The following is a 26,681-nucleotide window of genomic DNA, read 5'->3' as shown; positions in this document are numbered from 1 at the left end:
TTGATGTTTCGTCATGCTGCAGTCTTCAGGATGAAAAGAGCAGTTTTATCCCGAGGAAGGCTGTGTGTCGAAACAGGTATGTAACAGCTTGAAATAAAGACATGCGTGTGGATACGAGTGTGCGGCGTTCCCTTTCTTTCTTTTTTGATGTCTGCCTGTGAGCCAGCACCTCTCTGAAAAAAGGTGTGTGTTTTCTTTCGCTTCTTCAGATAGTGAAAACATGTCAAGTTGTTAGAACAGTAACAGGAAATCAAAGCAGAGCTGTAATTTAAATTTGGCTTTCTGAAATATTTCAGAAATAAGCCAAGGGGAAATTTGATTCTGTAATATTCTCAAACAACATATCACAATATTGAAAATAATCCCAGAATATCACTCTTAGCAATGATGTTAAAGGTACCCTGTGGAGTTTTGAAGTGTACATTAATGTTCATTGTTCCACACCAAAAACACTGTGTGTAACCTCCGGCTGCAACTAACTACTATTTTCATCAACAATCTGCCATGTTTTCCACTCGATCAATCTTTTTGTTTGGAAAATAGAGAATAATTATAATTTCAAGGTAGCCAAGAAAAGTGGCTCTGGAAAATTTCTAAATCGACATTGTGGTGAGAATTTTATGTCGAACTACTATTTACAACTTCATGGATGCACCTTCAAGCTCAATTTTAAAGCAATTATTTTTACCTCGAAGTGTCAATGAAACCTGCTCTGTTTACACAGATGAGCAGTCTTATTCTTTCCTTCCTTTTGCTGGTGCACTGCTGAGTGTCTTGGTACATTACTACTACCAGATGATCAGTGAAATAGTGTGAAGCCATCAGCAGGAATGTGTATCGAGTTACCCACATGCTTGTGCTTATGCAGACGTGTCCTTGTGTGCATGCTAGTAGAGCAAAAGAAGGACCTGCTCATCTTAACATTGATCCATAGCTCCAATAATGGTCAAAAACTCCACAATGTACCTTTAAATAATAAATATCTTATGTGGCCAAACCCTAAAGAACATACCATTCAGCATTTTTATATGAATATACTTCGGCTTTGATCAATGACTGTCTTTATGTCTTTATAAATGATATAAGACACATATACTGTATCACAGCACTTCTGATTTAAGCCTATGTGTTAACACAGATCTACACACAGTTTAGATAGAAGAGACGTAAGTAAGATGCAGAGAGCTGTGAATGAGGGAAAAACAGAAGGGATAAAGAGAAGAAGGGAAGCAAAGTGAGAAGAAGACCCACAGAAGGGACAGAAGGAGGCTCGAGAGTGGCCTTGCTTCACAATAAGAGGATTACGACACAGCCCGATAATCCTCCCACAATTCAGCGGGACAACGGAGCGAGCTGACATCTCATTCAGTCCTCCAAGTCTCATCCTTAAAATGAGGCTAATTAACAGCTAATCCTGACCGCTGCCAAAATTACCACTGTTTTTGAAGATTGGATGTGAGGAGGACAGTGTTAAGAAAAGGGAAAGCAGAAATAAATTACTTTTTTCCTGTTCTTCTTTTTCTTTCTTTGCAGGAGTTCAGCTCTTATACGAGCCTGGAGGATTGCTCCAACGTTACAGTTTTTCTGCTCAATTACATTTATGATTAAATGTCAAGTAATTCTTGTGTTTCTTGATTGTAATTTTTATGGACATGATCTGCAGAACATTCTCTCTTTATCTTATTTCTCTCTAATGAATTATTGGTTGGATAATGACCCCTGATTTCAAATATAGATCTGTTTCACTTTAATCTAAAGTACTTTGATACGTGGTTAGCTACATGAAAAGTTTCCTTGTCTTCCTGGTAAGTCAAGTCTCAAAAACAACAGCGAAGACGTATTACATTGGAGCTTTCTGGACTATAAAGGCCAAACATGGCAAGCAAATGATTGGAGTGTACACAAAAAAAAAGTGAGTTACAGTTATTTAAAGAGATTTGCCTGAATCCTCATCTCCTGCAGCCACTGAGAACAGCGCCTGGTTTTTCTATTTGCATACTTCTGCTTCCCTTTGAACAAACCAAGGCCAGTCTAAGAGATGAATGAAAGAAAACATGTCTTTTTGCCTGTCTTCTATAACCTAAAAGCTACCTTGAAATGAAAAATGGAAAACAATGCTAAATTTAGCTTTAGTTTGACTTGGATACGAGATGTCTTTTTATAACTTTTCATTATTATGCAGGATAATAACGGGCATTATTGGTTATGACAGTGTCCCAATTTGTGGAAGATCTGTAAAAGCTGTTCTTCAGGTCAGGATTTGGGTGGCTATGTGAGAAAAATCAGAGCAACATGCATTATCATATATAACCTGATGAAATTAAATCCTTGCACAGCCAAGCATCTGGTGCATGCATGTTAAATGAAATCAGAGAAACGTGTTAAGGTGACTTAGAGGTGAAAATCAAAAGAGAAATACTGCGATTTCAGCATGTAAAACAATGAGAAGAGACTTTGATCTGAACACAAAGAAAAACAGTGATACAGCAGATGAGTGTGCGAGTTAACCGGTGTAAATGATGAAAATGAATCAACCCAAAGCTGTAATTAAAAAAATAAAGACAGATTTTTTCCCCCTAGACTGATTCTCAGACCAAAATAACCAGTTTCCATTTTTTTCCAACAGATTTTTGAATAAGTAGAGAATCAAAACTAGGAATAAAAAACTGATTAAATGGTGACCCGCAACCCTCAAATTGTCACACAGCCAGCCCAAACGACCCCAGAAGAACAGAGAGAGCACAGCATACCCGACGAGGAGTCGGAGGATTTTAGAGCAAAAGACCAACCATCAGGGGTCATTGACGCACAGTGTGGTAAGCGTAGCTCCACAGGCTTCAAAAACTTGAGGCCATGAGGTCCACACATCACCAGCGGGCTGAGAAGGGTCTCTCCTGAAAACACAAACACAGAACATATAAAGAGCTGACGAAAATCCAGGATTTAACATAATACACACACAAGCAGGTGTTGATGAAATTTCCCCTACAGAAGGTGTTGGTGGGCTTTTGTGATTTAAATTAATATGAATACAACTGGACTGTTGTCAGAACTGGGGATTAGATTCTTTGTGGGTCCATGCATCCTAAAAATGTGAACACTCATATAACAAAATCTTATTTTCATTATGTTTGATTGTCAATACCCAATATGATCAGACAGTGGGGGGCTCCACTGTGGTTTTAGCTGTCACTCTGATGAACCTCTATTGTGCAAGGCAAGAGCAACTGAGACTGACTGTGTAATGCAGCCTACAGATGACAACACGGTTGGATTAAACTGATGTAGATTTAATTAAAAATCCAACAGTAAACATAAACTGTAAGAGAGAGGGGGGATAACTGGCAGCCCTGAATAGGTGCAGCTCGAGGGTGAAGTAACAACACAAAAGCATTAAAGGCTGCCATTGTTTTACAATTGATGTTTCACATTTTAGAAGCAGAATTTGTGCACATCTGAAACTTTAACTTCCCTCACTTAACACAAAGCGAGCGACAGCAGGTGCTCAGGGAGCGCTCTCACAGATGTGTGAAGTATCAACACGCACAAAGTACACTGGAGGGAGCAGAGTGCTTTACACGGTTTTCTAATTCTAAATATAAAATACATATTTAAGAAGACCAGTGGATTACCACAGCAGACTAATTAATGATTCATATATGATTCATAGCATTTTGCCCCAGAACCTAATAAATAAATTACTATTTAAGTAAATTATTCCATAATAAGAAAGATCAGCTGCATCAGCAAGCGCATGTTCATCTCTTCAATCGTTAATTTTCAACCCTATCATCGATCAGCACAGCCCTAGTCCCAGCATCTATCCCTCAGAATGAAAGAGCATTTGGCTTCAAAAAACATCTAGTGATTTAGATGTGAGGTAAGAAATAATCCCTCAAGGTTTGATATGTTACCTTTTTCCTTGTCGAGTGGTGGCAGGATGCTGTTGTCTCGGCAGACCTTGAAGTAGATCTCCTGCTCCACACCGTCAGGGATTGCTCCCTGTGGGATAATGATGCTAACACCTGTCTCAATGGAGCTCAGGACACCACCGTTACTGTTGAAGATACCTCGAGCAGTCGCAACCACTGTGTGGCCCTCATCTTCGTCATCGTCATCGTCCAGGGCACTGGGGCTGGACGACAGAAACCTTCACTATCACACTCACATATTCAACACTAGCTTGAATTGAATCTCTAATCAGTCTGAGTTTGTTACCTCACAGGGATGGCCTTGGGCACAGCGTTGATGTTATTGTGCTGGTATTTGGAGCGGTGGTCCATAGTGCGTGTGAAAGTGTCCACACCGCTGTCGGGGTCTGTGTTCTGGGGCTGTGGGGGTATCTGAGCCTTCACTGGGCTGGTACTCCGACCCTGTTCCAAACAAAAGACACATGTGGCGCATTAAGTCATCTTAGACAAAGTTGAATAAAAAAGGAAGAACAACACATGGTGAAATCAATAACTGAATATGAACCAACTAAAACGTTTTGATTTTCACAGTAGCAGTTTTTCATTTATATAAAGACAATTTGAATTCAAAATGTGACTTTATTATGTTGTTGGTGTTGTTTTAGGTTTTTGACTTGACTCAGGGCTACAATCACACTAATACAGTAGCATCAATCTAGCCAATTCAGATTGGATTATTTTTTATTAATATACATTAACATATTTATTGTTTATCTTTCATATGTATATATTCATATAATAATCAACTTAATAGTGTTTGGTGCCAACAGCTTTCAATAATGAACCTGCTTACCTTCGGAGCGATCTCTGGTTTGTCATTGGGCAGAAGGTTGTGGTTGAATTTAGGACTGTCAAACTTGCGCTCAAAAGGTCTGGCAGAGGTGGTGTAGGGTTTGGGCACGTAGCGGTTGTAGCTGGATGCTGGTGGAGCCCCGGTGTTAGTAACAGTTTTTGGGGGCTGTTCACTTGTGCCATTAACCGGAGACTTCTCAGGGAAACTTTTGTGAGGCAGGAAGTTGGTCTGAACTGTATCCTCTCGGGCTGCAGGCTTGGCTGTGGGGCCATCATATAGGTTAGTCTGGTAGTGTTTACATGTGTGTTTATGTGTAGGAGAGCAGCAGACTGTGACAACACAATACAGTAAATAGAAGCCTCACCTTCAGGTGAGGGTTTGGGCAGTGTGGCTGGTGGCAGAGAAGGGGTCACCTGGGGAATTGGCTCATATCTTTTCTCCACTGGACTTGGTTTCTCCACAGACTCCGACCTGTAGCACAAGAACAAAATCATTTAACTTTCAACATGAACACAAAACAACATTAAGGTTTGTGGTAAAAAAACATACTAAAGTATAGAAACATAAATAGCATAAAAGCATATAAAAAGACATATTAAAGGAAGGTTGTAAATCTAAAGAATTAAGGGGGAAGAGTTGACAATGCTTCATAAAAACGTAGTCATTATATTCACAATGCTCATAAATAGTACTGAGCATTACCTGGGGTAATTGTGGGTTGTTTGTGCTTGTGGCTGGGGTTTGGTGGGGCCAGCTTGGAGCCTGTCAAAGTAAGAGAGCTGTTTCCTGTAGAAGTCCTCGTCCTCGTCAGGGTCATAATGGTTTGAACGCACAATGTCATCAGCTACTTGGCTTGGCTGAGGCTTCTGAGGCTCTGGGGCTCTGGGTTGGAGAGAAAATGCAGTCAGTCATGCACAATGCAAGGAGGAGATGATAAAAGCAGAACAAGAGAAGACATGATGTAGATGAAGTCTACAAAACAAATGACCACAACAAAGGTGCTTAAGAAAATGAGTCAGTGGTATGAAAGTGAAATTGACTAATACATACTTTTATTCTGATATTACTCTGAGATACCATGGTGACTGAAAAAAAACAGCAGAAACAGCATAACCTGTGGATTACCTAAAGGTCTTCTCTTGATCCAGGTTGCTCAGAGAATTAGCCTTTGGGATTACTCCTCCTGCTTTCAAGGGTAAATCAGCAGCCTGTAGTAACATAAAAGAAATGGAGCTAGTCAGAGGGGTAAAAAAATGATAAATTCCCCCTCTCTAATGTGCTCACGTCATTGATGTGGCTGAGTGGGTGTGGGTGTAACTGCACAGACTGCTTTGGAATTATTAAACATAAATCAAAAAATGTCTGCAAAGCCAAAGAGTTTACCTTGTTCCCAGATGAATCACCTGCATCTCTGGCTCGGTCCATGGACACGGAGCGTTTGTTCTCAAACATCTTGACCCTCGTCAGGACAGACTGTGGCCGCATGGCGGGGTCGTCCTCCTGTGGCACATCTCTGGCAGCGGCAGGCTTTAGAGCATCCGCAGGAGAAGGTGAGGGGGCCTCTGCTTTGGGAGGTGGTGTGGGGCTGGTTTCAGAGTTCACAGGAGCAGGGTCATACTGCTGAGGTTTGTAGCCTTTTTGTTGCGGTGCTGGTCCCTGGTTATAGGCAGGCCTCTGGGCAGCGGGGTCTGGGGAGCGGGCAGCTGAAGGGTATGTGGTCAGGTGAGAATCCTGGTCGTAGTGCAGGTCAAGCCCCGGAGCAGGAGGTGGGGGATCATCACAACGGACAGGCGCTGGACCTGTCGGTTTACCGTAGCGAGGCCGTCCGTCGAATCCCTGCTGAGGTGGAGGCTCGTCGTAGCGGAGCGGAGGGGTGTACTGGGATTCAGGGCCGTCACTGTATGGCAAACGGGGATCGAAACCCTGGGAGTTGGCAGTAGAGAGTGGCTGGTTGTAGGGGTTCCACTGCTGCTGGTCGTAATGAGGCACACTGTTCTCGAAGGGCGCGTGAGAGTCAAAGTTACGGTACTTTGGTTCTTGGAAACCACCTCCGCTGCTGACATCATACCGACTAGGCGGGTGGTCATAATCTCTGTATGGCTGCTGGTCAGCGTGATATCCCTGCTGAGGGCTGTAAGTCGCAGGCTTCATGCTGTGACCAATTCTCCCTGTGTTGTCTGTGCTGTATGGGTCCGTCTGAAACATCTACCGAAGAAATACACAACAAAGAATAAGGTTAACAAATGCACAGGATCCACTAACATACTGCACAGACATTACTATGTGATATGAAAAAATGGACTATACAAAAGTCGGTTAAAGGATAAGAAAAAGAGAATATTAAAACAAGTCCGTGAAATTAATTGCAGAGGAGGAAACAAGAAGGGAAAGACCTGAAATAGAGAAACTGAGAGGGAGGGGTTACTGGTCAGGTAGTGTATTAGATTAAACAGAAGTCGCAGCACAACCAAACACTGAATGCAGCTGAAAAACATCACAATGTATCACTGCAACTCCAAATTAAACACTCAAATTAAATAAAGGAAGAGTAACACATTGGTTAAAATAAAAACCGCAACAATACAATGGGATCAATTTTTCTTACGTGACAAAATGTGAAAACTCTAGATATTAATGTGGTGTAACCAAGAGGGTTTATCAATATTTTCTCTGATAATATGTGCACACTGCTGCATGTGTATTCACAAAGGAAAATTTCACCCACTGTCTTGGTGCAATTATACGGCAAATTAAACATCCACAATAATATTTAACATAACAAGCCCATAACCATTTTGTACAAAATATATTTAAAATTCTGACATTGGAGAAGTAACCATTAATTATCCATCCAAATCTGAAAAGCTATTAGGTTTACTAGTTTTTGGCTTTTTTTCAAATGCTGGATCAAGTACAGATAAAATGGTTGGAAAAATCAATGGCTACTTTTACAAGAAAATCATCCATTCAATCTGCACTGATAAATACAGCACAAACAGATCTACATCTAGAGGTTAACAGAGAACGAGCCAAACATGTTGCAGCCATGCAAAGAGGATAAGCAACAGTGAGAGCCGCAGGATTTCCACTGCTCTTCTACATGTAGGCATGTCAGCGCAGCAATCACCTTCAAGCCCACTGTTGTTTACCAGTATCTGCTCACACTCTGGCACGTGCACACACACATATACATACATACAACTGCATCCACACACACACGCACGCACTCACGCACACACACATCTCTGTCTCTTCTGAGCAGCACTGTGGTCAGCAGACATGCAGGGCGGAAGGAGAGAGAGAGAAGCGTGGCAGCAGGTAGGTAGGTAGACAGGCAGCAGCAGCACAGGAGGTCAGCCAGGTCAGATCGAGCTGAGCTGAGCTCAGCCGGGCCCGGTCACGGAGCGTCCGGTGACGGTCAGATGGATACCTTTGGTTCTGGACTGGCCAGTCCAGACTGTAGAGGTTCTGGTGTGACGCTCTGAGAGGCTAGCTCAGGGGTGGGCCTCCTAAGTGAACCAGCCTCTGGGATGGGGCTTGGCTGGCTGAGGGGAGCTGCAGGAGCCTCGTCAGGGCTCAGACCCCCTACAGTTTTTACAGTAACGTCGACAGCAGGGGGCACTGTCTCAGCCTGGGGCTCATGCTGCTGGGGGATGCTAGGGATGGCAGCGGCCACTGCTTTCTGTGAAGTGGTTCAGAAATGTTTAATAACAGGCGCTGACACACTAAGGTGCAGTACCAACAAGCGCTACTACCTTCATAGCCCCTCTACAACGGTCTGCTCCTCACTTGTGCTTACAGTGATTCAAACAGCCAATCTCATCGCCTTCACATTTAGCAGTAACTGTAGATCGACCATCGGCACGTGAATGTTAGGAATTAGGACAAGTTTCCATTGTTAGAGTACACTAATTTGATTTTAATTCTATGATAACAATACAGTAATTTATCTTTTTCTCCTTTTTATGTCCATAACACATCATGAGACGACACGTTTGGATTTGGGAATCACAAAGGCCAATCGAATTCTGATAAATACATTTCACAGTAACACTGGATTAACACTGGCATTTCCAACATGCACATAATACTTTCTGGTGTCGTATTGTCACAGTCCCAATCACAGGTAAAACAAAAGTAGGAAGTGCACATAGGTGAGTACTGGTACAGACACTTGGACAAACATAAGTTTCTTTTCCCAGTCAAATTAGTAACAGTCACACAGATAAGACATCTCGTGGTAGTACAGAGAACAAGAGTAACAGTAAGTCAAGTTCTTCTCCTTTCCAAAAATAAAAAAACACGCTCACAAACATCAATCAACACACACATAAAGGCAAATAGATTAAATAAATATAATAAATATAGAGATATATATATTATATATAGATATATATATAATATTTATATATTGCAATAAATACCTGATCACAAAAGTTTTCACTTTCCACTGATATAGTTTTGTAACAGTTAATGGACAAAATAACTGCAAAAATAAAAAAAGTGCCTTCAATAGCGCTTCCAGAATACCCTTCTAACGCATACCACGTCCTCCAGACAACAGGGGAGACGTACAGCTCTCAGAAACGCTACCTGCTGCTGCGCTGGTGCCTTGAACCCAGCCGGGTCGATGCGGTTCAGCGGGTCCGGTTGCACTGTGTGTTGGTAGCCAGCGTAGCCTGGGGGGTCCTGGATGACAGGTGGGTCTTCGCGGACAGGCTCTGAGGAGCGGGTGATGGCAGGCTCCGTAGGTGGACCCACATCGTCATTCAGTGTTTCGTCCAGCTCCTGGTCAGTGTAGGCTCCACCCTCTGTGTCCGTGTCCTCGTAATCGGAGGTGTGGCGGCTGTCGGTGCTGTACATGGAATACTCACTGCCCGGCGCCGACAGGTAGGACAGACGGTCGTCATGGATGTCCAGGTCATCCTCAGCTGCCCCGTCAGCCTGGGTGAAGATGTGACAAGAAAGAGAGTGAAGATATATGGATGTGTGTGTGTGTGTGTGTGTGTGTGTGTGTGTGTGTGTGTGTGTGTGTGTTATTTGTGTGTTGTTTTTTACCTTGCCCTCTGAAACCCACACAAGCTGGTTCTGCTGCTGCTGGATTATCTCTTTCAGTGCTCCAAACCAACCATCATTCATGCTGTTCAAGTTAATGGTTGCTGAATACAGAAAGAGGGATGACAGAAAAAATTGAAATGTCTCTGAATACTAACAATCATTTAATGAGCAATCAAGTTCAACCATGGCATAGTAATTAAAAGGCTTGCACTCGTTATTAAAATGCTCTGCAGCTTTGACAGGATGGCGTCATACTCGACAACAATCTTTAAGATGCTCTGGTAAATTTACTACTTGGGTTCCAATAACTCTTTTTCTGTAGTGCTGATTAAATGGCTTAATGTGCAATGTTCTCAGATATAATATGCAAACCAATCACAACAGAGGAAGAGATACTTTAAATGCAATATTAGGAAACTGCTCTCCCTCCATCTCAACGAGAAGATAACAAGACAGCATTGTGGCAAGTTAACAATCATACAATAAATGATAGCTACTTAGTCCCATAAACATTTTTTTCCTAGTTTTTCATTTAGTTATTATACTACACTGTTATTATACAGCTTAATTATGAGAATAACCTGATAAGAGGTGTATAGTTACAAGAACAGCTCAGAAAAAAACATGACCCCACAGGAATACTCTCTAAGATATTGCTAATATCCTTATCACCTACAGATGCCCCTAAAGTGTGATCACACCACATCCCTTGACAGGAAGAGAGCATGCTGAGAATTTTTAAATGTGGGTAAGGTGGCTGAGGGTGCTCCTGGGTGACGGTCAGTGCTGAACAAGCTATGTAAGGAGTCTGACAGAACAGGGCCAGCCACAAGTGTAGTGTGGATAAGGTCCATCACTGTAGCGCTAAATAATCAGCTGCCTGTGAAATGAGTCCTTTAAAATCTTTTTGGAGCACCCATCTACCCCCACCCCGACACTCTCATTGAACTCACTGGTGAAGAGGTGGTGGTTGTTCTTTCTTAATTTGAGGGCTCGTTCATAAAGCTTTCTGGCGCTCTTCCGAGACTCTGCGCAGAGTCGGGTCCTCATGTTCTTGACACCCTGCTTTGTGTCTGGGTTCAGGAACACCACAATTGGATACCACTGAGCGTAGTTTAGACGGTCCACTGCATTAGGAGTGATGTCCAGCACTGCATGTTTGTCCTTCATGAACAGAAAACAAGTAAATAATGTTAAATGTAAATGAAACACTGTAATGGGTCAAGCTCATCAGTCTGGATTCATTTCACTAGTGAACACACCACAGTAAAATTCACCAGAGGGCAGCAGTGAGCTGTATGTATTATTGCGCTTGCTGCCATCTTTTCAGTACCATAACCAATCTGCCAAAAGATGTTTATATCTTTGTCTTTTTACATTTCATATGAATGTGTGTGCATTCTAGCTTTTCTCACCCGGTCAATGATCTGTTTAATGGTGTGTAGGCGAATGATGCCGGAGCTTTTCTGGTCAGTTCCTGCATCCCTCGGCTCGCTCTCTGCGAAGGACAAATGGACAGAGTTACTGCACCGCGTCAACACAAGAGAACAACAATAAAAACTGTGCCCTGATTATACATCCTTGTGGCGTGCAGTTGTCGACTCCCATAAATAGAACTGTTAAATAAAGAAGAATAATCTCCATACAGGAGAAGACAAGTGTACGTGTTTGTGAACAGCTAGATAGTAAAGACAAAATGATAGCAGCCAATTCATGCAGTAGTCATTACGAATTTTGGGTAGACTTGAGGAAGTGACACATGGTGTACAATGAATGTGTGCGTGCAATTGCATGTAACAGTGTAAATTATGGTGGAGGAAATGTGTTATGTGAGAAACATTGACATGAAATATGCAGATACAAGAGCAGGAAGGTCATTTGGGATTAATGGGAATACAGTGTCATTGTAAGCCTCAGGGATTTAAGCAAGGATGTGTAGAGGGGTTTATGATTCGCATAAAGATAATGGTTTCCTGCCTGGAAATACAAGGTACAGAAGAGGGCAGTCATCTCACCACAATGTTCAGTATAGTGATTCATATGACTAGAACACATGATAGGGCCAGGCCTCTTAATTCTAACATACTAATGGGATCTATGATCTATGCACTGCTCACAACTATCTAAACAGTTTTGAAAAGATAAAGACATAAATATAGCCATGCAAAAAGGTCAGAAGTTCAAGCGTATATAGCAGCATTAATAATTAAAGGCTATGACTCAGAACTGTTCTTCTCAAAATAAAATGTTAACTTCAAATTGACACTTCAATTGTGAATTATTTCACAGTTGCAGTGCAAGCCCATTTCGAACTGTAGTCTGAGTTGTGAGCCATCAAATGATGAATTATGATCAAATTCTACACTGAATCATTTTTCATTCCAATCTCCCAATTCTGCTCTAACCCCACAAAGATCACATCTGTTAATGCAGGCAGTGTTGTCAGATTTATTTTAGCATATAAGTTGTTGGTGATTTTGAACTGATGCTTCAAGATTTCAATATGCCAAGTCTACATTCACCGATCACGGTGCATTTTGATTGTTAGAGAAAATAGATGCATAGATTCAACAAAAATCAAGATTAAATGTCAACACGTGTGGTATAAAGCCTCAAAACATAGTCTGCTTTGACCTTTGAATTCTATACACTTATGATTTTTCTATTTAAAAAGACAGAGTTTGTAAAACTGTTGAAAACCACTTCACTCATCTCAGTTTCCATGACTTATTAAATGCCCAGCTCTACATGCTGCTTTGCTGTTGTCATTCTGCATGTGCAAACCTGCCTTTAAGAGGGGAATACCACTGAAATTGATTATAAATTCATTCCTGTACCTTATTTAACTGATCAACATTTACTACTTCCATAACATGGAACATGAGAAGTTGTGCTTTTCCCTAACATGCAAAATTACACTAACATACAGCTCATCGGACACTTAAATCTGGCAAAAAAAAAGGGTATAATAGGAAACAAAAACTGAATTCTTCATCTTGCCAAACAGCTTTAGATGTGCAAAATATCATCTGTAGTAATGAAGGCAATATGTCTTCAATCTTCATAAATAATTATGTTATTTATGTTTACAGTTTAAGAGCTGTTTTAGTCCGGAAGTGTATAATTTTAATGGTACACTTTCTTTGCCACAAAAAAGTATCCAATTAATGCGTGTGGTGATCTAGCAATGTGTTAGCATTATATTACATTGCTTTAGTATCTGGTCTCCTGTGTATCATGTTCATAAGATTATTTCAGATTGTAATGTAATCAAGTGGTATTCCCCCATACAAATTAACCAGGCAGTAGCTATTGTTTTAACACCTATGAAAAAGGCAACTGGCCACCACACACTGGCTTACTGATTAGCTGCCATTCATTGAACCAAAAAAAACAAATAAAAGTTTATGCACTAAGTGACATACTTTCCCCTCCTTGTTGTTGCTGTGTTTCTGAAAAGAAAATACAGTTACACAAACATCACAAGAGGCGCACAAATAAACATCAAGGACTGGAATCACTTTTATGTGGGTAACACACATGTAACATGTGTGTTTGAGCACTTATAGTTATTGAAATTCAAAACAGACTGTTAAAACAAACATGAAACATTAAACAAGCTTGCAATTTCCTAAAGTAAGAGGAAGTGGTGAGAACACTTAGGATGAAATGAACAGGAACTGTGCAGCTCTGCTTAGAGTGTGAAAGAGATAAACAGAAAAAGGTAACTATGAATAAAATAAAAAAGTAGTGTTCTGGAGTTAAGCAGAGTGCCGTCTGGTTTAGACAAACTGAATGGAAAACTATTTAAAAAAATTTTTGCTTAGCATCCAGTGGATAATAGGTATGTATCCTAACCCTATATTTATAAAACAGCAGTTTCAGCTCTTGGTCTATTTCTAAAGGAAAACACACTAAGGACTTAAAAAACAAAACATCAAATGCATGATGTTTCTAAACTTCATTAAGCTTTAACTACATGAAAACAGCAGGGGTTGTTGTATTTATACAATTTTCAATTTTTCAATTACTGTCCCGAATAAAGCATTTAAGTTGCTGTGTTAGACTAAATAAAGTTCAACTGTCTCTACCACGTTTGCAGCCTCAAAAACTTGTTTGTTGATGCGTTGTCGTGTCAATGCTTATAAATAGAGCAGGGTAATTGAAAGAGGAAAAAAGTCACAGGCGGATAAATTTGGATTTGCAAACGAGCCACTAACCAAACTGTGAGTTAAACATACTGGCTGCTACAGAGAATATTTGACAGAATCTGAGCAACGCTTAGCGTCGGTAATGTATAATGTCCAGTATAAATCAAGAGGCTGGACTCCCGTGATTCTAAGACACACAATAGGACACAAAACATGAAAAAAGGGGAAGTCATTTACGACTTACTTGCTAGTTCAAAAACATCAGGCTCCTCCCTGGCCAGTTTCTCTCTGGCCACATCTGCTATTGGCCCAAAGATGACCACAGGCCTCAGGAACCCAGCTGTTCATCAACAAGAGCATGTCATGAGGATTACCGAAGGTCAGCATCATTTAACATTTGAACATGCAACACTAAATTATATTATACAAATATTACCACTTTATTACATGATACAAAAAGTAAACCACACACACCAAGCAGAAGATGAGTAAGTAAGGCAAACTCCACTTGTACAATTAGATAATCGTCAAACATCTAAATATTGATGCAGTACTCTTGTCTGTAACAGTGTTAATTATAGGTTTAGATTACACCATGTTCTCTGTAAATGTACAAATGGATAATTTTATAATGCAGAGAAGCATGAGTAAAAACATATAAACAGTTGCTATCTAGAGTTTACAAGTACTGTGGATGACCTTCTGTTTCTCTGAGCTGTAAGGTTGAAATATGACCACTGGTTTGTAGACTTTTTCCCTACAGTAAAATATAAAGCTATGTGGGAGTCTTCAGCTGATTGTTTTAAGTGCCTTGGCCTTTTGTGCTCTTACCTTCCCTCAGCACCACCCTTTCATAGGCAGGGAACTTGGTCTGAACTGGCTGGGCTGACAGGTCCTCCCTGCTCTTCCGCAAATTCCTCTTGGAGCTTCTCAATCCACGGAATCGCCAGAAGTCTGCTCTATCGCCTCCTGGTGTTTTGGGGAGGGTGTACTGCACACTGGATAGCTGCTCAGCTCTGAGAGAAAGGTGGGAGGTCACGTGTCAGGACAATCACAAAAACGGCAAACAAGGCTTCTTTAGGATGTAATAAACAATTTGTCACCCACCAGTTTAGCTGAATTAAGCAGTATGCAGATTTCTACAGTTAAGGTGACAATATTTTGTACAAAAATAAATGCTCTGACACCCTTGTATACTTGTAAATTGTAAATGGTTGTAAAACAATTATGGAGCTCTTATTAATCACTGACTGAAGAAATGCTGGTGATGTCGAGCATTTTCAAGATTCGTAGTGGCTTTGACTTATAATGGTCTTCCTTTGATGTACTTGATTTCATGGTTTTATGTGAAATGTTTTAAGAGAATATCAAGGGAAGCTGATTTAACTTGGCTGAGGAGCAGATATTTCTTTCACAGAGCTTAATGTATGTATGTGATAAAATTGCATGCAGCATGTGGAAAGCGATGTCTTCTCTGTCAGCGGGACAGTGAGGAATCTCTGTGTAAACACTGCCAGAGGCTGCTGCAGGCTGTAGTCAGGCCTAGATAAAACCATGCTGTTGGCAAGATCATAATTTATACACACGCACCCTCAGACACACATGACCAACAGTCCAACACAGAGCTGCAGCTTTTTTTTAACAAAAGCACAGAACCATGAATAATAAGCTTTAAAATCTCAAATGTGAAAAATACAGTACATTAGACAAACATAAAATTAAAACAGCCTATTAATCCTTCCTTGATTATCTCGGATCAACAACAATGCTTTTTCTTTACTGCCACCCTCGCTCATTCATAAAGTGCCAGAACAAGCTGTGCAGGAAATAAAAGGCGTGACCCGAGACTCCTCTTACCTGTTCTTGTTGGGGATGATGCCCCTTTCCACTTCCTGATGGTTCTTGCCAATACGAATCGCGAGCCAGGAGCCTAACTTGCCATTGTACAGAGTATCTACCACTCGGAAAACCTCGCCCTTGTTAAAGCTCAGCCCGTATGGCGACTCTTTTTCATATTCGAAATGTGTGCGAATGTAGAAGGAGTCACCCACATCCGATTCCACTATCCTCCGATACACTGCAGACGAAGCAGAAAATAACACAAGAGGATTAGAGTGACATTTAAATAAAAGATTTCAGTGTATATGCTGTGTGTTTACACTACTAGCTGACATCCCTCACCATCCTTCTTTTTCTGAGCCAGGATTGTAACTTCCTCTCCTCTTGGGAGATCCAGCAGAAACAGCACAGCCTCCTCCCTAATGATGTTAGCAAAGTCAACGTTGTTCACCTACAGATGCAGAACAGAAAAAGCAGAAGAAATCAAATTATAATGCAGATGATGGACTGGTTTATAATCATGAACTATGGTCTCTTGAATCTCATGTTATTGTAGGCCAACTTTATCCTCACAAGCTTAGAAATCACTGACACTTAAAAAAATATTTTAAAATGTTTTTAAAGCATTTTTCATCCTCTTACTTTGCCTGGGAACTGAGTTACTTTTAGTTAAGATTAAAAACTTCAGTAACTAGCGCTCATTAGATTTCTCACAGAATAGGAGGAACAGAGGAAAATTAAAACGTGTTCCTCAACAGAAGCAGGGCAATGCACTCCCCCTACAACTGAGTCTACTCCTCCTCCTCTTCATCTCCTGCTGCGGTCCCAAAGACAATAACTACTGTTTATTGACTTTGCTTGAAGGGGCAGTGGGGAAACCAGAAACACATGGACTAAATCACCGAACCTCAGAAAGACACCTTTATCCTTCCCAGAAACAGGAGGAATTGACGTCTTTATCTCCACTAGCACACCATGACCAAAGGGAAACAATCTAAAGATGGAAAACAATGTCCTGGAAGTCTCTAGATGTGTTTGTACAGTGGGAGACACGCACACGCACACGCACACGCTCACGCACACACACACACACACACACACACACACACACAGAATGAGATCTACTCTGTGAAGTGGAAGAATAGACTACACTATTGTATACTCATAAAGAGAAGCAGAGAGTGTAATGGACAACTTTGTTTATCAGATAACTTAAATCCATAAAAGTTAACATGATGAAAAAAAAACAGGAAATTTGTGGTCAGACTGTGCTGTTCACTGTTAACTATACAGCTGCAGAGCTACTGCATTAAATGTCACAGGTGTCATCAGTGACAGCTGTATAAACAAGTCAGAATAGATCCAAGACTGACATCAAGAGGGTTTCCATCATTCCATTAACAATGTTACTCTGGTGTCCAGTGAAACAGAGAGACGACTGTTCCCGAGGTCAGAGTGCAAGAACAACTTCTATTGTGTCTTCACACTGGAAACAAGGGGAGTTTTGAAACAAGGCAGAGCCCGGGAATGACTCACAGACTGACAGATACATTGTGCTGTATTCCCAAGATCTCCTCACACAGAAGTAAACCTATTGTGGTGAGGGAATCACGTAGTTGCACCGCTGGTTATCGAAGTTAGTGTGGGCAGTGACAGCTTGTCTATTTTCACAATAACACCAGATGTTCCTCCTATTTTCATATGATGTGAATTTGTTTTAAGTTTCTAAAAACTTCATTGAACTTTAACAGGAAACAAACCTTGCAAGCTACATGATAATAGGACAATTTAAATGTCTAAAGCTAATTTAGAAAAGTAAGTCAACAACACTTTCATGCAAAAAAAACCCTCTTATTTAATTACTGGGGGAAATCCAGTTCTCCGTCTACCCTCCATCCCTTTATTTTTAGCCAATCCTGGCATATTTGATGTATGACACTTCAGCTGGAGGAGTTTTTTTCTTGGAGCACTCTGACAAATAAATGCAGTGAAAGAAAAGCTTCAGTTACAAAACAGGACAGTTTTAACAGAGTTTTACAAATACTGTATTGGCCCGAATATAAGACAACTCTGATTATAAGATGATGATTTTCAAGACTCATTTTTGGAGAAATGCCTAAAAATTACGCTTATTTGCTTTTTACTTTGAAATTTCTTACAGAAGCGTAAAGAGTACAGTTAGTTGTCGTGAACTCAAATTCTTAAACTGCTTCACTGTTCTCTCTGTGGAACACACACACACACAACACAGTAGGGATGACGTTTATTAATGTTATTTACGTCATTTCAGCTCATATGAGACTATTTTATTTGTTTTGCTGTCATTTATAGTCACGCTGAGTTTCTCTCCTTTCCTCTGTTTTACTGCGGGCGGAGGTGCCTCTCCCATAACTATGGAGCCCAGCAAAGCAGAGGAGAGACAGTGAAGCAGTCGAGTTGACAACAGGACTCGTTACTTTACTGTTACTCAGTTGTTGGTAAACTTGGCCTACTTTTGAGCCACTTTGTTTGAGACGATCACTGTGGCTCTCCATCTTTCAGGCCCCTGGTGCTGTAGGCTAGTTGTGGGGGACAGTGGCTCGCCTCTCTCAGGAGGGGAACACTCGTTTTACAGATTTTTGGCTCAATCTGTTCTTGTGGATGTATACTGACATTAAAAGTCTAGACAGCGAATGTAAGACGACCTTACTTCTTCAGACGTATTTCAAGGGAAAAAAAATTCTCGTCACACACATCTACTGGGTCATAAGTAATGATTGAGAGGGTTTATATTTGTATTAGTCTATCATTGTTTTTTTTAGGAAAACCCTGCATAGTATGCCTTTAATCCCTCGTTACAATACAACAAAAATGTTTATTGTATGCTTTTTTAAGAAATCAAGTTTCTTCAAAAAGCTACCAAAAGGCTGGGCTCTAAAGTGCATATAAACACATTGATGGAATGCAAAATACCCTGAGAATCTGGTCTCCCTCCTCCAGCCCTTCCTTGGCTGCAGGACTGTCCTCCAAAACTCCCGCCACAAAAATTCCCACGTCGTTCCCTCCAGCTAACCGCAGACCGACACTCTCTCCCTTCTTGAACTTGACCAGCTTCATACTTGGCCTGCAAGAGAAAACAGGTGGTCAGATGGAATCAGGCAAAAAGGTCAGCGGAAAGATTGAAAACAATCCCTCTCAGGGACAAAAAAACACACCCTGTTATTCAAACAAGCTGTGTGTGGTGAAAAAAAACATAAAACAAAAGCTGGCCAGAATCTCTGAACATAGTTTACGAATCTTATCAAAGTGCACAATATATATACACCCGATATACATGCAACAGTACAGATATGCTATCAATATTATATTATGTGCACTATAGTGCTTTGGATAAAAGCTTTTGGACATTTACCTGAGAATGCTGTCGTCATGACCAGCACTGGGTACAGGAGCATCAGAGGGGCTGACAGGGAGGTCCACATCAGGCTGACCAGGCTGTGCATAAACTGGCTTTGGTTCTGCCACAAATACAAACACAGTAAGTAAGTAGTTAGAACCTAAGTAGAATCAAGAAAAAACCAGTACAGACTCTGTGCAGAGTTTAATCTGCTTCAGTATTTTGTACAGTAAAGTGTGGGTATGAGAGTCTTAACAAACATTAAAGTGCTTAGTAACAGTGAAACCAAAAGTAAAGTTTTAATTGATGACAGACATGTCAAGTATTTATTTTGTAATATCATACTTTTTCCTCAGATGTTGACATTAAGTAGATAGTATTTCTTAGGTCTACTTTGCAGATAATGTCACAGTGTCTTTATAACCTACATGGTACCTCACTGTATTAATAGCAATGACATGGAAAAATATAAATAAAATAAAAAATAAAAGGCGGTGAACACTAAACATCAAATGGGAGAGACCACACAGATCACTTGAGCTGAGGCCCAATGTGCAGAAAAAGTCTTTACCAGGCAGCGGAGGTAACAGTTTGTCATCTCTGGAGCTGGCTTGGTCACTGGCCTGTGACAAGACACCATCATCAGAGCTTTTGACTGGTGTAGACATGGCCCCAGGTTTGGACACGCGTTCCTCATCTCGACTTCGATGGCTGAAACAAACATAAACAACATATGGCAATTTAGTAAAATTGTAATGTCAATGCTATGATGACAGTTTAAAACGTATTTCTTACTTTAAGGACTGTAGCACACTGCTGATTTTAGAGTGTGAATGACTTCCAGCTGTGTTTACCATACGCACAATGCAATAACACAATAACACATACTAACTGAACCCAAAGGGAAATCGTATGGACCATGGATTGAAAAATAGGAGGAAATTATATGAGAATAATCCATTAGAAGAAGGCTGGGAGGCTCTGTCAAAAAGACTGTGTAGACTTAAGTTTATTCAGCTGTATTTTAATGGAGTCTGTTTTTAATTATGTAGTTTATACAGTATGTCATTGACAAACCTCATTCCCAACCAGAATCTGATATTAAGTTCAATTAGAGCAGACAGAGTTAATACATGTTTTATTTCTAAGTCAGTTTTCTTAAAGATGGATGTAACCCCTCATTGTTATTAACCATACAGAACTCTTTCCAATAAAAGCACACAGGCAGAGAAAGAAAAAGCATACCAGGTCTCCCAACATAAACTCTTGAATTACGATACTTTTCAGTCCAAGTTCCTGTTTAACCTGGATTAAATAAACAGGGTGAAACAGTGTGTCTGCATGTGTGTGTGTGTGTGTCTAGTGGGCTGCGTCTAACAAAGTAGAAAGAGCTCTGCTGCTTAAAACAATGGTTGAATTCCAATCTTGTCACATGACTGCCTGCTGGCACAGTACTTGAGCCGTATTCAGAAGCTTTTGTAAAAGAATTTGAAGGTGCAGGCTGTGCCGCCAGCTCAGACTAGGAAACTTCTCTCACGTCGATTCTCTCATTCATTAGGAAATATATTTACACATCAAAATACAAACAGGAAAACAGATGCAAAAACATTAAATGTGCATCCTTTTCCACGCAATGACTGATACTGAGGGTTTAACTTGTGAGTTTGTGCAGCTGCTGACCCTCCTTATTTTTTGCCACAGAATGGCCTTTTTAAAAGTTGCTGAATTTTCCCAGACTTGGTCTAGCTCTCACTACAACTCAGTTCCACACATGGCGCTGATCCATGTTATTTTGTACATCAGCATGGTCAGCATCAGAGAAACCTGTATGGGTTTGTTTGTAGGGGGGAGAGAGGGGTAAATGAGAGGTAAGCCTGAGGATGAATAACAGAATTGCAATGAGAGAGACAGACAGTGTGTGTGTGTGTGTGTGTGTGTGTGTGTGTGAATGAGAAAGAGAGGGAGAGGGAGAACAAGGACAGATACAAACAAACAACATGGAAAGAGAGTGAGAAGAGAGGAAGAGAGAGTGCTGTGGCCTAAATCTGCTGTTCTTTGCTGCAGAATGGTGCTAAAAAAGGCTTCACACTGACAAACACCATTTGACAGAAGCCTTTGTTCAATTCCCTCGCTTACACATTCTTACAGTACGAGCACAAGCACGCGCGAGAGAGAGAGAGTGACAGAGAGAGAGAGAGAGAGAGAGAGAGAGAGAGAGAGAGAGAGAGAGAGAGAGAGAGAGAGAGAGAGACAGAGAGCGAGTGAGAGGCAGAAAAGAGATAAAGTTGAAGTGAAGGAGCGGGAGAGACAGAGAGAGATGTGGTTGCGCAAACATGAACAAACAGTGCAAAATATGGTGCTGCCACACCAGAAACTCTACACTGCATAACAGTGCTTGTCTCCATAATTTCACATGCATCCATCAATGTTCTTTCCACACGTCAATATATTTGCCAACAGAACTGAACAGATATACAAACATTGCCTCACACATAGGAAGAAATGTCACATGACAAAATTTCAGTCAGACAGTTAAATATATCATTAATAAAACCAAAACAAAACTCAAACAAGCAAAAATTAATTACTCACACATACGTCTCTGTAAGTTGCACCATGACGCTTATTAAGAGGATTTTGAGTTTAATTCCCTGAAAAGACTGAAGCACAGAAAGCCTTCTGATTGTGCAGAAAGTATGCTCATGCTCACTGGGAGACACTTTAGATGAAGGGCGTTTTTGATGATCTGGTATACTAAAAACCATGGAGCAGTGTCGTGTCCTGGGGAAAAGAATGCATCTAAGCCCTACAGCCAATCAGGTTAAGCGAACCATCTGGCTTAGGGCAAAGCACTGTGGGAAGTATGTCAAATTCCTCTTTCCCCTCCTAAACTGGGAGATAGTGAAAACAGTCTCTTACATCATAGCTGAGTGACAGCCAGACTGTCATTTCCTCAGTCACCTCTTCAACCATAACCACCATGAAAAGAAGGTGGAACTCCTCTTCTGACAATACATGTGCATAATGAAGTCTACTCCTGGGTAGACTTGTTCTTCAGCATCTTGTATTTCCCTTAAGAAACAGATTTCAATGGAACTTACCTGATTAAATAAAGGTTATACATATATCTCAATGACAGGAGGGATAAGGGAAAGGGCAACTAATTGATAAATGGACAAAATATACATATTCTGGCCATTTATCAAATGATAGTCACTTACATTGGAAGAAATCTGTGCAACAGTGAACCTGCCTTCATCCTGTATTGAGACAAGTATGTTTACTCCACAGTCTCACACACTGTGCCATCTAATGAATCGGCAGCACTGGAGGTAAATCTAGCAGTATGATAATCATGACTGACAAGCAACTATTAAGCCAGAAAACTAAACTAACAGTAGCAGCAGCAACAGCAGCAGCAGCAGCACACTGAACTAACATCCCGCAGCTACAAGAGTTGAAAATCCCTAAAAAACAGCTAAGTTTGGATTTCCTGGTGACGGATACGTGTTCCAGTGAGAAATTGTGCCCTTAAGCAAGAAAGTTAATTATGAACGGCAGGTTTAGCTCTCATATCTCACATAGCCTGACCTCCATCTCTTCAAGATTACAGAAGTCTGGAGAAAGCTGCAATTATTTGATTAAGTATGAGTTTGAAAATGACTGCCTCCTGAAATAGCACCTCTGGTTAGTGTTCATGTGAACTACAAACAAGTTCTCAGTATCACAGCTGTTTTTTTTTGGTTTGGAGTATGACGCCCTGCTTAGTTTCCAACTTTTTTTAATCTGTGTGTGCTTCAGATTCCCTGAGGATCCAATAAGCATGATGAAATGGAGGTCTTGCTATATGAGGCTCTAATTCAGACAGCTCCATCAGAATAAGAGCTTTAGAGCACTATGAATCGCTGTTTCCATACCCAATGCTATGTTAAAGAATCAAACATTTACTGGGGCCAGAAACCAGCAACAAGCCCACAGCTTTTTCTTACTGCAGCCAGTGATAGCATTAGCCTTGATCATTCCCACAAGTGTCAAACCTCCAAGAATTGTGCTTTATTCCACTATTCGTCTTGTGCCATTCGACCATGCTTGATTTCTTGGCCTTCACTAGTAAGCCCTGGCTTATATTGTCTTGAGAGAAACTGTAGTCGTTATCTGTCAGCCAGAGCATCTTATTTACCGCTACGTCTAACTCAAGGTCTTTTTTGTCACTCTCTGTGTGCGTCAGCTACAGAAAGCTATGCAGCCTTTAAACCACAAGAAGATAACTTACTGGAGGTTCCAACTGGCAGTGAACACAAACAACATTAAAATTAATGAAAACAATCACACATAAATGTAAAGAGCATTTTCTCTACAGCAATTAAAATGGCATGACAACAAGAGTAAAACATCTTACATATTGAATACACCTAAAACTGCATGATTTAAGTGAGCAAACCCATAAAACTGATAAGACAACTGTGTAGTCTGTAGGTCTGTTGGTTAAAAGATCTAACCGTGTATACTTTCAGAAAGACACTCTATTGAGCCAGAGGATCGATCAATCCTTCCACCCCTCCCCAATCCTCTCCCAGTGCAAGGCATTATTGGAACTCATGAATGGCTCCAGAGGGAGTGTGATGGTTTATGTATGCTGTGTCCTAATCTACTGATTTATGCATTAGTGTTGCAAGGTACTTACTCAGCACCCACTAACCCATGGGTGTGAAGATGATCTATGAAGTTGGAGTAGTGGGAGTATAGATGTATGTGGCATGTGTGACAGATGTGTGCCATTCCCAGATTTGCGATCTGATGTGTGTGTATGTATACTTCACGTACCTGCCATTACTGATCTGCCGAGGTGAGTGACGGAGATGGTCCGATAGCTCCGACTTGTCAGGCGAACGTGATCGACTGCCTCGCCCGTGGGATCGATTGGAATGGTCTGATGTCAGTGAATGTATTTCTGAAATGTCTGTGAAATATTAATTAAATGTGCATTAACATTTCATCAGCGAAATAAATTAAGAAAGAGTAAAAACAAGAAAGTAACTGTATTTTAGCTGTGATTGAAATAATCTCTTCTCAGTGCTCAAATGAATATACAGATTTCTCTTTTGCAGTCAGTTGAAAGAGGCATCCTACAAATATGTTGTCTCACCATCTCTGTCGGAGTTATTGGCTGATGGGATGCTGTCATCCATGTCAGGAATGTTGAGCAGCGTAGCTCTATCATCTCTCTGCACCACCATCTTCAACTTGCCCTTTGACCTCTCAATCAGCTTCTTGGCATCTATCAGTGATAGGTTCTCTGTAACTGTGCCATTGATCTGGCAAAAGAAGGGGAGTGGGTCAGTACAATAACTGAATGGGCAAGTTATCTTCACTGTACAATTTTACTGTATCACATTTCAAACAGAAAAAAGTCTGTGTGCCTCTCTCCAGTAAAACTGATACAGTAAATTGGATTTAGAATGCATTTCTTTAAGGTGAATAAGGAATTTTCCCTCCTCAGAGACTGGTGGAGTGGATAAAATTCAAAGGAATAATGGAATGTGTGGTATTTCTGCTGGTGAGCCTGCATACTAATGAACTGTGACCTCACTCAGCAAGCCACTTTCAGCAGCTCACAGATTACAACAGCTAACTGGTGAGAGTTTTCAGTAAAAAAATAAAAATAAAAATTCAAGATGCTTCCTTCTTCACCCACACTTATTTCCCCTATTAAACAAATAATTGTATTCAGTTATCGCTTCTCTTTAATTTTGTTTCTGTTTTATCAGTTAATTTCCTCATTATTATATTTTTACCAACTTAAAACACCCAGATCTTACCCACAAGCTCAGACTCTTTTTTTCTCTCACCTTCAGTACAACATCTCCCTCCTGGATGTTTCCATCCCTGGCAGCGAGGCTCTCAGGAGAGATGTCCTTCACAAATATGTGGCTGGCCAACCGCAGTCCATATTCTACTTTCAGAGTTGAAAAGCAAAATAAAGCAATTTTAACAAGACACAAAACAATTTCATCATCATTTTGTTCACTGACAATAAGATGAACAGACCAATCTCCACATTAAAAATTCTGATTAAACTTCACAGATATATAAAAATATATCTTTGTCATAGTCTGTTTGTTTTCTTCATCTATAGTCAAATTTGAGGCACTTTGACATTGTGTTGCCCACCTTCATTTTTGCGGGACTTGACAAGGGTGACCTTAGCAGGCCTGGGTGGAGCAGAAGAGGCTTGTGATCGGCGATCGGAGCGTGGTGAGATGCTCCTCTCCCGCGAGGCACTGTGATCCCGCCTGCTGCTGTTGCTACGTTCACGTCTACCAGTGCCCGTGCCTCCACTTGCTCCTCCATAGGCACTTTGGCCACCACGTCCACTGTGGTGCTCATAGCCATCATCCTCATCACTATCCTCTTCCTCGTGCTCTGACATTGTTTCTCTGTCTCCTGGCCGAGAAACAGGGATCTGTACTTTCCTTTTCCTACGGATAGTCTTGGAGTAGAGAGGAAGATTGGGTGTTAAGAGGTAAACATTATTTTTTGCATTGTCGCATGGGACAATCTGTCAAACAGCAATTAATGAGTGGACTTGTGATGATGCTCTGTAACATCTGGGGTCATTGTGAATCTAATTCACACTAATTCTGTGTTGGTAAATATTATTAGAGTTTAACTTACTATCTTTGCATTTTTGCCGCTCTTGCGGAGTTGCTGCACCGCGTATGCATGCTCTACATTGTCCATAGAGACTGCATTGACCATCACCACTCGATCATTTTCTCTGAAACATTTAAAAAAAATCATAATCAACAATCCATGAATAGCTGTTGAACAGGAGAAATATTTATAAGGGGCTTCTTATAACCAATTCTCAGGTCAGACTAACAGTGTTCTTTAAAGTCTTGTGTGTGGAAATATTTATCATACAGCATAAGATCCAGCATCGTCATTAAATAAACATGGTCAAAGACTTACTGCAGTAGTCCCTCTGCAGGACCTCCTTTCAAAACATCAGATATCACAATGGATGTCTCTCCACTTTGGAAATGAGGGTTGTCTCGCCCACCTGAGATGGCAATACCAAACCCAAATCCTGGTGCCTACACATACACAGAAATACACACAACACTGACTGATATGGTATACATGGCAGATTTATTAAACTTTTGTGAGGTTTTGCTATAAAAACAGACAGGCTAATAGGTTGTAGGCAGGAAAGCTATCATGGAAACTGGAAAGGCAGAAGGAGTAGGATTTGTAAACAACAGTTGGCTCCTCTTCTATGACACCAAAAGGGCTATGCTGAAATGTAGTGCTGTGTTGCTACGTATTTATATAGTCCTGACATTACACTTCGCACATTATTGGCTACATGCCCAAAGGCTGCCACCCAGAAACGTCCTGAACACAGCAGAGTAAAAAAAAATACAGGCAGAGGGCAGAGTCCCTGCACATACACACACCGCCACCAACTTCTAGTGAGTTATGAGTGATGA

The 26,681-nt window shown here is 40.8% G+C and overlaps 1 protein-coding gene across 8 annotated transcripts in view; it reads right to left on the bottom strand.

Moving 5' to 3' along the window:
* Window positions 1–26,681, bottom strand: part of tjp1a (tight junction protein 1a) — a 49,577-nt gene that overhangs the window by 2,412 nt on the left and 20,484 nt on the right. Inside the window, exons 3-29 of one of the 8 annotated variants that reach the window (XM_062423313.1) lie at window positions 26,161–26,285; window positions 25,864–25,966; window positions 25,360–25,678; window positions 25,038–25,144; window positions 24,335–24,503; window positions 24,013–24,148; window positions 19,760–19,899; window positions 19,204–19,309; window positions 18,765–18,915; window positions 16,155–16,263; window positions 15,831–16,050; window positions 14,805–14,989; window positions 14,218–14,313; window positions 13,248–13,274; window positions 11,238–11,320; window positions 10,776–10,986; window positions 9,823–9,923; window positions 9,358–9,708; window positions 8,195–8,446; window positions 6,148–6,969; window positions 5,890–5,972; window positions 5,467–5,646; window positions 5,129–5,235; window positions 4,765–5,024; window positions 4,219–4,373; window positions 3,915–4,135; window positions 2,751–2,894 (exon numbers count right to left, since the gene is read on the bottom strand). In XM_062423313.1, the coding sequence (XP_062279297.1) occupies window positions 2,751–2,894; window positions 3,915–4,135; window positions 4,219–4,373; window positions 4,765–5,024; window positions 5,129–5,235; window positions 5,467–5,646; window positions 5,890–5,972; window positions 6,148–6,969; window positions 8,195–8,446; window positions 9,358–9,708; window positions 9,823–9,923; window positions 10,776–10,986; window positions 11,238–11,320; window positions 13,248–13,274; window positions 14,218–14,313; window positions 14,805–14,989; window positions 15,831–16,050; window positions 16,155–16,263; window positions 18,765–18,915; window positions 19,204–19,309; window positions 19,760–19,899; window positions 24,013–24,148; window positions 24,335–24,503; window positions 25,038–25,144; window positions 25,360–25,678; window positions 25,864–25,966; window positions 26,161–26,285 (4,963 nt within the window). The remainder of the gene's footprint in view (window positions 1–2,750; window positions 2,895–3,914; window positions 4,136–4,218; window positions 4,374–4,764; window positions 5,025–5,128; window positions 5,236–5,466; window positions 5,647–5,889; window positions 5,973–6,147; window positions 6,970–8,194; window positions 8,447–9,357; window positions 9,709–9,822; window positions 9,924–10,775; window positions 10,987–11,237; window positions 11,321–13,247; window positions 13,275–14,217; window positions 14,314–14,804; window positions 14,990–15,830; window positions 16,051–16,154; window positions 16,264–18,764; window positions 18,916–19,203; window positions 19,310–19,759; window positions 19,900–24,012; window positions 24,149–24,334; window positions 24,504–25,037; window positions 25,145–25,359; window positions 25,679–25,863; window positions 25,967–26,160; window positions 26,286–26,681) is intronic. The other 7 variants (XM_062423346.1, XM_062423353.1, XM_062423321.1 and 4 more) reach the window with 7 other exon arrangements.

The sequence above is a fragment of the Scomber scombrus genome, chromosome 1, assembly GCF_963691925.1.
Source record: "Scomber scombrus chromosome 1, fScoSco1.1, whole genome shotgun sequence".
NCBI lineage: Eukaryota > Metazoa > Chordata > Actinopteri > Scombriformes > Scombridae > Scomber > Scomber scombrus.
The sequence above is the reverse complement of the archived record's forward strand: the minus strand, read 5'-3'. Positions and strand labels throughout refer to the sequence as shown.